We start from the raw sequence: 16310 nt of genomic DNA on the forward strand, positions 1-16310 counted from the left end.
AGCCAAGGTATGTGGGGCAAAATGTGCCCCCCACTTTCAGCTCTACCCCCCCCCCAGTCTTTCAAATCTGGTTACGCACATGAAGGGGCAGCCCGATCAAGCGAGCAAGGGAGAGGCGGCAACTGTGACTGTGTCCTAAGTGGGGGGGGGGGGTCCGAGCCCGGCTCTTTTCTCTCGGTGGTCCTGCATGGAGGGCACAGTGGGATGAAGCCAGGCCTGCAAAATTCTCTTCAAGGTCAGCAAAATAGCCCACTTCAGAAATCGTTTCAGTCCACCCGGAGTGGGATGCTCCAAAAAGCAGCAGAGTATGCACTGCAACCATGGTATGCCAATAACCAGAAATTGTTGACAACCCAGACAAAGTTATTACAATAGGAAGAAGTTGGAATCGTCTCAATTTTGGGGACAACTCAGTTTTGAGAAATTTGATGATTCTCAGTATTTTATTGATAATTGGAACCAATTAGCACATGAGATACTTGATAAACTGACTCCAATTCAGAGGAAAAATAAGCTTAAGATATCTAGTAATAAATAGTTCAATTTAGAGTTGTTATAACTTAAACAAAACTGTTGTAAGTTAAAGAGAAAATGGGGGGTGGTCACATGACCTCAACTAGCATGGACACGTACGGTTTTCTCTCTTACCGGCTTCACTTCTAAGTGATTCATAGCAGCCTGCGTTATTGTTTTTTTCTCACCTCAACCTCCGCCACTTTTGTGCCTTAACACGATGGCGTCAAAAACCAACAGAAATGACGGTTTATGCCCTCTTTATTCAGCTTCTAAGTGAAACAAGTCTGATGTCTCCACCCCTGAGAAGGCCCTTCAGGTACTGTTGCCTCATGATAAAGCTGAGTCTCTCGCTGATGATATCAAGGTGCTACATATTCTTATGCAGCAGAATCTCACTACTACTTCTGAAATCAAATCGGAATTAGTTACTATTTCTACTCAACTCACTCAGTTTAATGCGCGAATCGAATTCCTTGAAGATCGTATGTCAGCCTATGATGCACATCATCTGGAGACAAGTCGTAAGTTAAATAAAATTGATCTCCTTCAGTGGAAAATAGAAGATCTTTCTAATCGTATAAAAAGGTATAATATACGAATACTAGGGCTTCCTGAACAGTCTGAGGGTAAGGACATGATTCAATTTTTTAAAACCCTCTTCATAAAAATTGCAACTGACACCATTATTGAATAGAACATGCTCACCGCATTGCGCTGAGGCCTATCCCTGGGAAAAACTACCCGCGCCCTATAATTGTTAAATTCCTGCGTCATGATCAGCTGATGTTAATTCTAAACACTATTCGGTCCAAGTCTCCTGTGCTCTATGGCGGGGCAAAACTCCTTTTAGTTCCTGACTTCTCCAAAACCACTGCTAAAAAGAGAAAAAATGTTCTTGTCAATGCCCCCAAGTTGAAAGCCATAGGAGCTCAGTATGATCTTCTATACCCTCCAACCATGCGAGTAACCTTTCAAAATACCACTAAGTACTATAACGACCCTGCTGACTTGCAGAGATTTCTTGAAAGTGGTTCTTTTGCTGCAAGTTGATATTTTGTAACTGAACATATTTACAAATGTTTATAATTCTTTTCTCTTTCAAAAAGATGTATTTACATTGCTGTTATGTGATTCTTTGTAATCATAATATTAAGTGCTGGCTTAAGCTCTCACCTGATGTCTATACTGGACTCATGTGCCCCATAATGGATTATCTTATTTCCATTCTTTCTTCTCCTTATTGGAACACGTTTTTTCTCCATCGGTTTTGCTTATTGAAATATTTATTTTATTATCTTTGTCACCTTTTTTCCCCCTTTTTTGAGGATTTTATGCTTGTTTTTTTACCACCAATTTTTTTGTCTCATGCATATGCTATTTGGTTTGGCATTGTACGGCTGGTTATATATTTCAAAAATCTACAATGAATCTACGAATACTCTCCCTTAAAGGGAATCTCCAATCCCATCAAAAGAAAGAAACTTATATTGTATCTGAGGAAAAAAAATGCGCACATTTGTTTTTTACAGGAAACTCATCTGGATGCACAAGAACGCTCTAAACTTCTGGGTAAATGGTTTGATCAATGCTTTGTTAGCCCTGCAAAAGGTCACAAAAATGGTGTTATCACTCTCCTTAAAAAATCTCTGCCCTTTCAGTTAACCTCCCATGTCAATGACAATGAAGGCAGATGGACTCGGCTAGAAGGAATCCTGGAAGATAATCCTATAATATTAATTAATGTTTATGCTCCAAACACTGATGATCCCAACTTCTTTCATAAAATCAACACATCTGGCCTGAATGCTCTCAATTGTCATACTATAATTGGAGGTGATTTCAATTTTCCATTAGATCCTTATTTAGATAGATCTTCAAATTGTAGACCTGCTAAACTCAAAGTCAGAAATGCACTGAACAATCATATACAGTCCAACGGCTGGTCTGATCTATGGAGATTACTTCAGCCAACATCTAGAGACTATTCCTTTTTCTCTGCTCCTCATCGTACATTTTCAAGAATAGATTATTTTCTGGGCACCAAGGACTTGATTCCTATGTTATCCAATGCAAAGATTCATGAAATATCGATCTCTGACCACGCAACAATATCGTGTGACTTTAACTGGTCTCCTAATAGAATCAAATCTTCTCCTTGGAGACTTAATACCACTCTACTATCAGATGCACAATTTCTGCAGCATATCTCTCAAAAGTCTACTGAATTTTTTTGACAATAACAAAGACTCTGTACCTTCTTTTATAACAGTTTGGGAAACATTTAAAACCTGACTAAGAGGTGAAATAATTAGTTATGTAGCTCATCTTCATAAGGCTAACAATGCTAACATTTCTAATCTTGAAAAGGAAATTCATCAACTTGAAATAACTTTATACACATCCTCGTCTAAACCTACTCTTCAAAAACTCAGGTCTCTTAAAATGCAATGTAACTCTCTTTTGTCAAGCATCTCTAATGTAATTACTTTTAAGCAAAATGCTGTATATTATACAGAAGCTAATAAAGCTGGTAAACTGCTAGCATCTTATCTCAAAGGCAAGAGAACAAAACAAAACAACATATAACTACTATTGAATCATCTACGGGATTCTCTTTAACCTCCTCTTGTCAAATACGCGAGGCTTTTGAATCTTTTTACATGTCACTCTATTCTTCAGAAGCTGCAGCTCAAGACTTTGAAGTTTCCAATTTTCTTTCATTGCTGCATCTACCTCACCACTCGGAGCAACATGTAAACCAACTTAATCAGCCTATCTCTCTTGATGAGATTGTCTCTGCAATCAAAAAGCTATCTTTGACTAAAGTACCAGGTCCAGATGGTCTACCAGCGGAGTTTTACAAATCTTTCTTAACTTCTATATCAATCCATTTAATGGCCTATTACCAAGCTCTACTTGAATCAGCCTCTTCAGGCCATTTTCTAGATGCTAACATTGTAGTATTACCAAAGCCTAATAGAGACTGTACCCTTGTACAAAACCATAGGCCAATCTCACTTTTAAATACAGACTATAAAATTTATGCAAAACTTCTGTGTTGTAGAATAGAGAACATTGTTCATTCACTCATACACATAGATCAGGCTGGTTTCATTAAATCTAGCTATGGTGCTGATAATACTAGACTACTGTGTCATCTCATTCACTTTGCCTGGTCAAAGGATTACCCTATATTATCAGTTTCTTTAGATGCTGAAAAAGCCTTTGACCAGGTAGAGTGGAAATACCTATTTAGTGTTCTTTGGCAGTTTGGCTTTCCTGAACTCTTTCTTCCTATGCTGCACTTATTATATTCATCACCTTCTACATGAATTGCAGCTACTGGAGAATTTTCTAATTCATTTGTATTGCACAGAGGCACCAGACAAGGTTGCCCAATCTCTCCATTATTATTCAATCTAGCTCTTGAACCCCTTTTAGTGGCTATTTGTACATCCATAGATATAACTGGAGTATCCTTGGATAAGGAGGAGTTTAAGCTTTCAGCATATGCAGATGACATATTGTTATACCTCACTAACCCACAATCATCTATGAAAGCCCTCATTCACTTAATTTCTCACTTTTCAAAAATTTCAGGTATAGAATTAATTGGGACAAAACAGAGCTGATGCCTTTGAATGATGTTTGTGTTCCCTTCACTATTCAAGGTTGGGTAGTCTCCTCTATTAAATATCTTGGTGTCTTCTTTGATAGAGATCTCTTAACTACTATCAAAATTAATTCGGACAAAAGTTTTGCAAAAATTGAGACCTCTTTAACATCATGGACCCCGTCTGTAGGGGGGGGGGGTTGGATGGTAGGGCCTGGGGGGAGTAGGGGGTTGAGGATGGGAGGGGGAAGGGAAGTTTATTATTGAGTAGGTGGGATATGATGTGGTTTAGGCGATGGGTTCATATATGTTGAAGATTTGTTGTATGCTGTTACAAGCAAGCTGCAGGTTCCGAAGAAGGGTTAATTTTCTAAATGTAAAAAACTTGATAACGTTTTGATCGCAGTGAAGTATATTATGGTTAATAGCATACTTTGTATGTCTTTAAACTTGAATTATGGCCTGTGATGTTTACTATGTCATCAATAAAAACGTTGAACTCTAACATCATGGACCCCACTAAATTTAACATGGTGGGGAAGGTTGGATACTATCAAAATGACAATAGTACCCAAGATCATATATACTCTGAGTATGATCCCTCTTCTTTTTCCCTGCTATTTCTATAGAAGGTTGGAAAAATTGCTCTCTAACTTTTTGTGGAATCTTAGGGTACCCAGAATTTCCTTAGGCAAATTAAAGCTGCCTAAATTACAAGGTGGAGCTAGATTCCCCGACCTCCTTGGTCCACCACAAAATTTGTGCCTTTATGGAACAACTCCAAATTTAAAATTGATAAAAAACAAGTTTCCTGGTCCCAATGGCAGCTTATAGAAATATGGGCCCTTAAAGATTTTATTGACTTAAAAAACCAAACCTGGAAATCTTTCTCATTAGATTCTCAATTTTATCAATGGTTACAAATTAGCTCTATGTTGAAAAAAAAACTTACAAATTCAACAAATGTCTCAAACCCCAGATCTTATTGATATAAATGTGCGGCTCCAACATACAGGTCATGCTGCTTCCCACATATATAAATATATTCTAAATAAGTTTCCTATTCAATGTATTTTACGTAAATGTTGGGAGGAAGATATTCAACAGTCTATTTCAGATAAATTGTGGGAGCAGTTATGGAGATCCTTATTTAAATGTTCCAAATCTTCATCAACATTACAATCCCTGTATTTATTTATGCATAGATCCATGTGGACACCTCTAATTCTAATTTATGTTGGTCCTACCAATCTCAACAAGGTAATATTAAGCATCTTATATTTGATTGTGTATGTATTCAAAAATACTGGAAAGATATATGGTTATTAATGGTAGATGCATTCCATCTTCCTGGTTCAATAACATATTTATTTATTTGTTGCATTTGTATCCCACATTTTCCCACCTATTTGCAGGCTCAATGTGGCTTACAATGTTCCGTCATGGCAATTGCCATTCTAGAGTAAAAGATACAATTGGTATTACATAAAAAACATGGATAACATACTAGAATTAAGCAATCAGGTATAGAGAGATCACATTCGGGTGATGCGTCACAGTTCCTATGATGGTTCATTGTGGTATGCCTTGTTGAAGAGGTAAGTCTTCAGTGATTTCTGAAAGTTGATTAGGTTGCACATTATAAATGTGTGATACTTAAAGACCAATGTTTTAAAAGCTTTCTAAAATCTAATGAATGTATTCTTGTTAATACCATGTTGACCTTAGCTCTGAAAGTAATCTTTTCACATTGGAAGACCTTATACCAAGTTACCTACCAAGAATGGTGGAATTTGTTGCTTCAAACTTATAAATATGAAACTTATTTTGATAAAAAATAATTTTGTTTTGCTTTACATGAGAAAAAATGGTTTCCACTTATATCTTACTTTAACAATGTTTAGTTTAAAATGTTACATTTATCTATTTGCCATATTTTGTGTAACTTATAGCTTATGCATGAATCATATTTTGTTAAATATCCTTTTTTTTCTTCTCTCTCTCCTTCTGGGATTTTTAATCAAAATTGCTCAGTATTACTTGTTTCATGATTGTTAATTCACTTTTGTAACGAAAATTAATAAAAAATACTAAGACTAAAAAAAAAAAAAGAGAGAAAATGGGGGGAAAAAAACCCTCCCAATGACCTATCCAGACTTAACTGGAAAAAGACAGTTTCAGATTCTGAGCACAGACTAGCAGAAGCTAGGAGTAATTTTTACTCCGATATAATCAGAACTGATGTTACAAATACTAGACATCTGTTAAATCTTGTTGCTTCTCTTACAAATACACAAGATGTTATAGCTAACTCTAATGACAATTCCTCTACGGCTAACCAATTAGCTGACTATTTTCAAGTTATTAGATCCCATTTACCACATGGAGGTACAACTGGGATCAATTGTCCTTTAAACTATTGCAATAGTGACTGTATTCCAGCAGATCAAATTTGACAGATTTTAGTCAGCCGGATTGAAATGACTTTATTACATTATTTAGGGGTCCTTTTACTAAATTGCGGGAAAGAGGGCCCTGCGGTAGCGGTGGGGGCTGTTTTTCCCATGCACCAGGGCTCTTTCTACTCAGGGGCATAGCCAGATTTCAGTGGGAGGGGGGTCCAGAGCCCGAGGTGAGGGGGCACATTTTAGCCCCCCCCACCGAAATTGCCGACACCCCCTGCCACCACCAACAACAACAACTTTGACCCCCCCCGCCAACAACCCTCTCGATCCCCCCCCCCCCCGCCGTCGCCTACCTTTGCTGGCGGGGGACCCCAACCTCCACCAGCCGAAGTCTTCTTCCTTTGTTTGGTTTCTGAGTCTGACATCCTGCACGTACAACATGCAGGACGTCAGACTCACAGAAACAGAATGAAGCTTTGCAGATCACAAGGCTTCGTTCTGTTTCTGCGAAGGTAGCAGATGGTGACGGAGGGAGGGGGGATGAGAGGATCATTGGCAGGGGGGTCCAGGGCCAAATCTATGGGGGCCCAGGCCCCCATGGCCCCATAGTAGCTACGCCCCTGTTTCTACCTCAGCGGGTTAAAAAACCCTTTACAAATGGCCATGCAGTAAGAGTACTCTTACCACATGGTTATGTGTGTGTGTGTGTGTGTGGGGGGGGGGGGGGGGGTTACACCTCCACCCATTAAGGTGGCGGTAAGGGCTCCCATGGTAACCCAGCAGTAACTGGGCAGCACGTGGTGATGCCTGATTACCACCGGATTAGCGCTGTGCTATTAAATACAAAAATATTTCTTGGTACGCCGGAAATGGCACGCGCTTGAGCCAGAACTACCGTCAGTGGCCGTGTTGGGCTTATCGACGCTTTGTAAAAGGGCCCCCTCAGTAAATATGCTGACTCCCACTGTCAATTAGAATTTAAACAAATAACATTTGAATGGTTATATAAACCAATAAAATGAGGAGATTTTCCATCACATTTAAGAGCAATGATTCCTATTATAAAGGATGCTAAGGAAGCACTTTGTTTCAAATTATAGACCAGTGACATCTATACCATTTGGGGGGAAAATAATGGAGGGTTTGGAGGCTAAACAGCTGTTATATTATCTAGATCTGTTTGATACTTTACATTTTTCTTAATCTGGAGTTTGATCTTTATATAGTACAGAGCCGGTAGTAGGATCTTTATTAGATAAAATTAAAACTATAATCACCCGAAAGGGAAAAAGCATTGATTTTGCAATTCGATCTTTCCGGTGCAATTGATCTGGTTGATCACAAAGGGGCCCTTTTACTAAGCCACGTAGGCGCCTATGTGAGTTCAATGTGTGTCACTTTTGAGTTACCGCCCGGCTACCACATGGCCCTTGCGGTAATTTCATTTTTGACGCGCGCCTGCTACACGCCCTAGAAAATATTTTTATTTTCCAGCGTGCGGGCGATAATTGTCATTCTACACGTGTAGGCCATTACCACTCGGTTACCACATCAGACCTTACCACTAGGTCAATGGCTGGTGGTAAGGTCTCAGGCCCAACAATTTTCATGTTGCTGCACGTCGATTTTCATCAAAAATTTTAAAAAGGCATTTTTTACAGGTGCGCTGAAAATGATTCTGTGCACGCCCAAAACACGCTTCTACGCTACCGCAGGCCATTTTTCAGCACGCCTTTGTAAAAGGACCCCAAAATTTTTATGCAGCTCTTAGATAGTCTAGGCATAACAGAAAGAGGGTCTGTTTGGCTTAAGGGTTTTCTACATAGAATTTACAAGGTTATAATGTAACAATACTGTAGAACAGGGGCATAGCTACGTGGGGCCACGGGGGCATGGGCCCCCACAGATTACGCCCTGGCCCCCTCTACGTTTGACCCCCCCCCGCCGCCGCCTCAGGTACCTTGTTTGCTGGCGGGGGTCCCCAATCCCCACCAGCCGAAGAGTCTTCTTCAGCGCCTTCGTGGTGTGATCATCTGTTTCTGACGCCTTAAATCCTGCACAGATCTACATCCACGGTGCAGGACGTAAGGCGTCAGAAACAGATGATCACACCACGAAGGCACCGGAGTCGACTGGCGCTGAAGAAGACTCTTCGGCTGGCGGGGTTTGGGGACCCCCACCAGCAAACAAGGTACCTGATGTGGTGGCGGGGCAGGGGGCAGGCAGGTGGTGGCGGTGGGCAGGGGTGTTTGCAGTTGTGGTGTTGGCGGCAGGGGTTTGTGGTTGTGGCGGTGGGGGGGGGTCCAAAGTGGTGGGGGGGGGGTCTAAACAGTGCCCCTCCCACCTTGGGCTCTGGCCCCCCACCTCGGGCTTTGGCCCTCCTCCCTCCAAGGTCTGGCTACGCCCCTGCTGTAGAAACGAGTCTATTCACACAAAATATTGTGCAGGGAAAAAAATGAGAAAGAACAGGGGAAAGACCTCAGAAAAGGTGACACACCGCAAGACTGCTGTAATTGTTCAACCGGGAAAGTTACCGTACCTTCTTCAATCATTGGTCTCAAAACCCCCTATCCTCCAGGCTGATCTATTAAGTCTTAATTAAAACCCACTAGAGCAGCGATTGCCAGCCTGGAGTCGGTGTCCTTATCCCCTGAAGAAGCCCCTCGGTGAAACGGCTCCGTCGGGTGTGGATGCCTATCCTAGATGCTGCAACCAGCTAAGTGGTCTTTCTTTCTTTTTGAGACTCTACAACTTTGTTGAATTACATTGAGCAAATCTTTAAAAAATTCTTTGAAAAAATAATTTCCACACATAGGGAGGATGGGGGGTTTTGAGACCAATGATTGAAGAAGGTACGGTGATTTTCCCGGTTGAACAATTACAGCAGTCTTGCTGTGTGTCACCTTTTCTGAGGTCTTTCCTCTGTTCTTTCTCATTTTTTCCCTGCACAATATTTTGTGTGAATAAACTCGTTTCTACAGTATTGTTGTATTATACAGGCTTTAAGCGAGTCTCCCCCCTTTTTTGTCTGTTACAAGGTTATAATGTGCAATACTTTTTCAAGGGTCCTTTTACTAAGCTGCAGCAAAAGGGTGCCTGTGCTGGTGTCAGAATGTTTTTAACGTGTGCTGAGGCCCCCTTTTACTACAATGGATACAAGGCTGGTCTTTTTTAAAGAAGGGGCTGTGCGGCAAGTCAAGCACTTGCCGCATGAGCATTTCAGGGGGGAGCACTTATGACCACACATTGAGGTGACGATAAGGGGTCCCACGCTAATCCAAAGGTAACCGGACAGCAAATAGCACTGTCCGATTACCGCTGGGTAAATGCTGGTGCTACAAAAATTTAAATATTTTTATAGCGCCAGAACTAGGGCATGCTGGGGGTGAGAACTATCGCTGGGCTGAGTCTTGGAATATATCATGGTGTGCATCAAGGTTCCTCACCAGTGGCGTTCCTAGGTCAGCTGCCACCTGGAGCAGATCGCCGCTGTGCACCCCCCAGGGTGCAGCGGCGTCCATCCCCCAGGGTGCAGCATGACACACACCCCCCCCCCCCCGGCGCAATGACACTCCCCTCCCCAGCATATCAAGTCCCCCCCGGCGCAATGACACCCCCCTCCCCAGCGTATCAAGCCCCCCCCTGGGGTGCATTCTTGGCTGCTGGAGGGTGCAGAGCGCGGCTGCACTCTGCACCCCTCCAGCAGCGTGCACCCGGGGCAGACCGTCCCCACCACCCCGCCCTTGCTACGCCACTGTTTCTCACTATCTCCACTTTTATTCAATATCTTTTTACATTCATTAGGCTATGTTCTAGCAAATGCTAATTTTCAATTATTCATATATGCGGATGATATTACAATACTTATTCCTATTTTAACTTTGGTTGACTCATCTAAACTGTTGGTTTAATTGAAAATTGGATGATTCAATTTAGATTAAAATTGAATAAATAAAAAACAAAATTTCTATTAGTGGGAGAGAACCTGGCACTGTGGATCACGATCATATCTTGAATATAAGGGGCATTGACTATACTTTATCACCTGTAATCAGAATTTTAGGGATTTTACTTGATTGCGAGCTTTCACTGGAACCTCATATTAATGCACTGATAAAGAAAACTTTTAATTTGATGAGAAAGCTAAAACATATTCGCACATTTTTTTAAAGAATATCATTTTTGTCTGCTGGTACAAGCATTATTGCTATCCTAGATGGACTATTACAATATTATCTATTTTGATTGACCTAGGTTTTTAATGAAAAAATTGCAAACTACACAACATACAGCTGTACATTTCATTTTCTCTCTGACGAAAGGTGATAGAATTACTCCATTTCTGATTAAACTACACTGGCCTCCTATAGGGGCAAGAATAATTTTTAAATGTTATTGTATATTGTTTAAAATTGGAATTGGAAATGCCCCTTGTTATATGTATTTCAATTTTGCTCAGCAAAGCAAGTTTATGTGTTACGAGACAGATCTCCATTTAATTTTCCCAATCCTACAGGAAAAATAACATGAAAGATGACTTAAAGCCACTTTTGCTTATCAAGCTGCAAAAGATTGGAAAACTTTACCATCTTACATTACATCAATAACCAACTACAGGCTGGTTAGGAGATCTTTGAAAACATACCTATTCCAGAAATATGGGCTAAATAACTAAAATGACGTTTGTGTCTTAAACATTATCTCCCTGATATTTAAAAGTATTCAACCAGCCAGGAATGGCTCCTGACTGGTTAAATATCTTTTTTTTTTTTTTTTAATTCTTGTTTATTTGCATCCAGAACAACTGTCACATTACAACTGCAGTATAATTGGTACAATTAAAGTTGCTCCAAATGATTGATTTCTTATACTCTCCTTCCCCTATTCCCCTCATCCCCGCCTTCCCCCCCGCAACCCTATCCACCTCCTCCCAACCCCTCAACCCTTGATCAACTCTTTTAAGTTAAATATCATTTAAGAACCTAATCACAAATATTCAGTGGGAGATAACCAGTAATCTCTTGCTGAATATCCCAGCTAACCAGCTATATCGAGTGACACGGCCAGTTAGGCTTGGATATTCAGCGCCTAACCGGCTATCTTGAGCAGTCAAAATAGTCCGCTTAAATAGCAGGCCTATCTTTGCCGCTATAAAGTTAACCGCCAAAATAAACCGTGATATTCAATGCTGGTTGCCGGATACGGCCCGGCATTAAATATCTGGATTTAACTTGCTGCCCGCCACTGGCTGAAAATCGGGCTCTGTGATTTTAATTTCATGTACGATGTAATTTTAATGAAGTTGTAATTCTGGATGACTGTACTATCTCCTGCTTATGTAAACCATTTTGAACTACGCTTGCAAGGTATTTGCAGTATATAGATACCAAGTGCAATGCAATATAATAAGCTGACTGCCGAGCTGGACAGAAGGGAGATCTGGGTGTCTTTGGAGGAAATCTTCAGCTGGTGGGGGTTGGGGATCCTTTCCAATTAAAGTATTTATATTTTAATTTGACATGGGGGGGTGCCAGAAGGAGGGGACAGAGAGGACATTTCCTGTCCACCCATTTTGCCCATACGCCCACCCAAACTTTACTGTCTGACTACGCCACTGTTACTGGAACAGACCAGAGGTCCATCAAACTAAATATCCTGTTTCCAACAGTAGCTTATCCAGGTCACAGGTATCAGGCAGATCCTGTGCCTAAATTTATGCAAGTAAGTCATAATTAAATCTAATTAATGTCAATAATTGCTTGTTAAAAGCCAATTATTGGCACTACTTAGCTCATTAGTCTATTAAATTGCATGCACAAATCAGGAGCACACCTAAATTTGTGTGCACAGTTTGGATGACTGTTATAAAATGCATTAGTGCGCATTTTGCATCTAACTTTGGGTGCGAGCCCTTACACCTGTTTGCACCCAATAATGACAGGCGTGCAAATGCAAGTATTCTATAACATTATGCCTAACTTCTGGGAATGCCCCTAACCTGCCCAGGTCCCTCACGTGGCCACACCCCCTTTGAAGTTATGGCACACATTATAGAGTGTAGGCCAAATCCATGTGTAACTTCTAATTACTGCCAATTATGTGCTCATTAACATCACTCATTGATTATTACTGCCTAATCAGCTAATTAGTTTATGTACGGACCTGTGATTTGCAACCTATACAGAATCCAGTGGATAATGTTCAGACAACATGGGAAATGGTGGCTGAGCAGAGTGTGGAGCTTGTGGGAGGGGAAGGGAGCAACCGCTGGAATTGTGATCAGCACAAAAAAAGGCCAGGAAGGGTTACTAGGCTTAATAAAGATGGGGCTTTTAGCCTAACCAATTAAAATCCTCACAGATAAAAAGTGAAGGTGTGCTGAGGGTTTCACCAACTATATGGGAAACCTGGAACAGCACAAGTGTCATTTATTAGTGTGTTAGCTCCTGATATCAAATTATTTAAGCCAAAGTTGAACATGCTGCCAATGATAGAGATCAACATGGACCTTGCAAACAGTGTTTCTTGGGAGAGAGAACTGTTCCACCCCTTGTTTAATGTGAGTTTTATAAATAGGAAATGCAGGGGCAGAATCAGAGTACCCTGCTCAGCAGCCCACAGACTATTTCAACCTTTCCAAGCGTCCTGGGAATCTCTTCTAAATCCCAGATCTCCACGCACAGCGTGGCTGGTGTTCCCAGACTGGTCACCCAGGTGTGTCTCTTGGAGTACTCTGCTCTCTGCCTCCCTGGCCATGACACACATATTCCACCAGTCACACAGTTTCTCTCCTTATCCTTCCTGCAGGGCCCTCAGCTCCTTTTCCAGCTTCTCTCTCAGTTTCTTAAAGGAGGGTCGCTTCCCTGGGTCCGTCTCCCAGCAGCTGTTCATTAGGGCGTAGACGTAGGGAGGACAGTGTTCGGGGGCCTCCATGCGATACCCGTTCTCTATCTTCTCACACACTTCCTTCAAGGACTGAGGAGACAACGGAGAGCAGAGTCAGGGGGCACCATGCTAGTGTTACTGCTTATCATCTCTATTGTGCTTCTAGACATATGCAGCATTATACAGATACATACCAGAAGACGGTCCCTTCTCTGTAGAGCTGACACTTCAGCCAAAACGTATAGGCAAATATGCTTGGGGCAGACACAGAGCACAGTGATAAACATGAAGGTAGGCTAATAGATAGAAGAAACCAGAGAGGGGATCTGAATGTGTGGCATTGCAAACTCCCCCAGGACTGGGCAAAGAGAGGAGAATACAAAGCGGCCACAGTTACAAGCCTACACCAGCAGTACAGTTGCCTCAGATGGCCAAGAAAAGTGGCCTAATCTGCATGAAATGGCCACAGTTATCTCCCTAAGACGAGACTTGACAATGTCTCTTTGAACTGGGGAGCCAGCCGTCCTCCCACTGCATCAGTACTTCATGGATAGAGCTGTGGCGGTTACAGAGAATTTTCAGCGACACTATCCACTTACCTCTTGATTCTGTATAGATCACCAAAAATTGCACTCGCAAATTTATGCATGTTCCTGATTTGTGCGCACAACGTAATTGAATAACAAGGCAATTTGTGCCCCAAATTGGCTTTTTAACCAGCAATTATTAGTACTAATTAGATTTAATTTGGGAACAATGCGTGTAAAGTTAGGCACGGGATCCGTGCTTAAAATTTACACAAGTTCTAAAAAAGTGGGCGTGGAAATGGGAGAGTCATGGGTATTTCGGGGCGGAATGGGGCGTGGCTTCGAGTTATGTGCCTAATTACAGAATAATGGTGCTCTGCGTGTAAATTTAGACGCGGGCATTTGTACATGTTTTTGTTGGTGCAAATGGCCGTGCCTAGATTTACGCAAACTTTCTGCTTGAGCATGTATTCTATAAACTGCATCAAACTTTAGGCATGGCTTGTAGAATCAGTGGCGTAGCCACAGGTGGGCCTGGGTGGGCCAGGGCCCACCCACTTAGGGCTCAGGCACACCCAAAAGTAACACAAATTTAGCGGTAGCTGGTGGGGATCCCAAGCTCCGCCAGCTGGAGACTTCCTTCTGATGGTAAAGAAAATGCTACTCTCCACGATACTGGCACCTGCGCATGCTCAGTTTTCAGCACATGCCTGCTATAGACTGCCAAGGTGGAAAGAAGCATTTTCCCACCAGATGACATATTTTTTGGTGGTGGTGGGATGGGGGAAGAACACTTGGTGCCCACCCACTTCTTGCCTAGGCCCACCCAAAATCTATTGTCTGGCTACGCCCCTGTGTAGAATACTGCTTAAGTGTGGGGGGGGGGGGGGGAGGGGGGGGGGAATTTGGCACTGATTTTTTTAGGTGCCATTTAAAGAATTTACCCCTTAGTGTCACCAACAATTCCTGTATGGGAGACTTACAAATTTAAAGGGAAATTCTATGATCTAGGCACTCACATTAAAATAACGAGCCAATCAGCGCTGATAATTGGATGGTAACAAGCAATTATCAGCACTAATTGGCAATAATTAGAAATTACACACACTACTCGCTAAGCATATTCTATAATGTAGTCCACATAAATTCTACCATGTGGGCCCCAAGAGGGGACGTGGCTATGGGAGGCACATAGACGGGTTGTTGGCATTCCAAAAATTTATGCTCCGTGTTATAAAATAACCCGCTCCACGCCTAAAGTTAGATGTGGGAATTTACGCCTGGTTTTTATTGATGTAATTGGCTGTGCCTAAATTCTATTTGCGTGGATAGATTTAGGCGTATTCTGCAAACCACACCTAACTTTAAGCACGGTTTACAGAATACGCCTAAGCATGTTTTCTTTCGGCACTCATTTTTTAGGCAACATATATAGAACCTGGCCCTGTCCATATAAATGATTACAATACATATGTGTGTGCATATAGCTGTTAAGGACCAGATTCTGTATAAGGCACCTAAAAAATCTGCCCAGTAAACATTTCCACCTAAGCATATTCTATAAGTGGCGCCTAGATTTAGGTCCAATATATGGAATACACTTAGTTGATATCCCAGCACCTAAAACTATGCGCCTCCATTTACACCAATGAAATCATGGCGTAAATTCCCACATGTAGATTTATGCACATTGGGCCATGTTCTATAAGTACACGTGTAAATTTGGGAATGCTCAAGGAATGCCCATTTCCCCACCCATAGCCATGCCCCTTTTGAACTACGTACATTAGAATTTAGACGCAGTTCATTACAGAATATGCTTAGCGAGGTGCGTGCGTAAATTCTAACTATTGCCAATTAGTGCTCATTATTGCTTGTTAAGTGCTGTTATCAATGCTGATTAAGCTTGTTAAGCCAATTAAGTTACTCACATTGTTATAGAATATGCCTGGATTTCAGGGCGGAATGCTAGGCGCGCTATATAGAATCCAGCAGAAAGTGCTAGCAGGGCGCTTGGACACTATTCTGCAAATACCAGCTTAATTTAGATAGTATGTACTTGCAAAGGGGTGTCACGGCCAGGGCATAGGCAGGGCTGTCACGCACATAATTTACAGTATACTGGAAGTTACACACACACCTGCTATATTTAGCGGTTCGCACTTAAGCCAGCTTGCCTAAATTTTGGGCGCACTGATATCGGGTTATGGTACATTGTATAATGGAATCTAAATGCCTAGGCTCTGTTACTGTATAGGCTCCTGCATGTGGCCTCAGGGAGATGCCCAGCTGTAGAACTGCCCTTATCTGTCCCTTTGAATATTGACCCCTCAATAAATAACATGAGGTCGATAGTCAAAGAGA

At 41.7% G+C, this 16310-nt stretch overlaps 1 protein-coding gene across 3 annotated transcripts in view; it reads right to left on the bottom strand.

Moving 5' to 3' along the window:
* Positions 1 to 12902: 12902 nt before the first annotated feature.
* MATK (megakaryocyte-associated tyrosine kinase) overlaps positions 12903 to 16310 on the bottom strand; it is a 64351-nt gene continuing 60943 nt past the window's right edge. For all 3 annotated transcript variants that reach the window (XM_030218395.1, XM_030218393.1, XM_030218394.1), the window contains exon 13: positions 12903 to 13509. In XM_030218395.1, the coding sequence (XP_030074255.1) occupies positions 13327 to 13509 (183 nt within the window). In that variant the 3' untranslated portion in view covers positions 12903 to 13326. The remainder of the gene's footprint in view (positions 13510 to 16310) is intronic.

Source organism: Microcaecilia unicolor, chromosome 11 (assembly GCF_901765095.1).
Source record: "Microcaecilia unicolor chromosome 11, aMicUni1.1, whole genome shotgun sequence".
In the NCBI taxonomy this organism is placed as follows: Eukaryota; Metazoa; Chordata; class Amphibia; order Gymnophiona; family Siphonopidae; genus Microcaecilia; species Microcaecilia unicolor.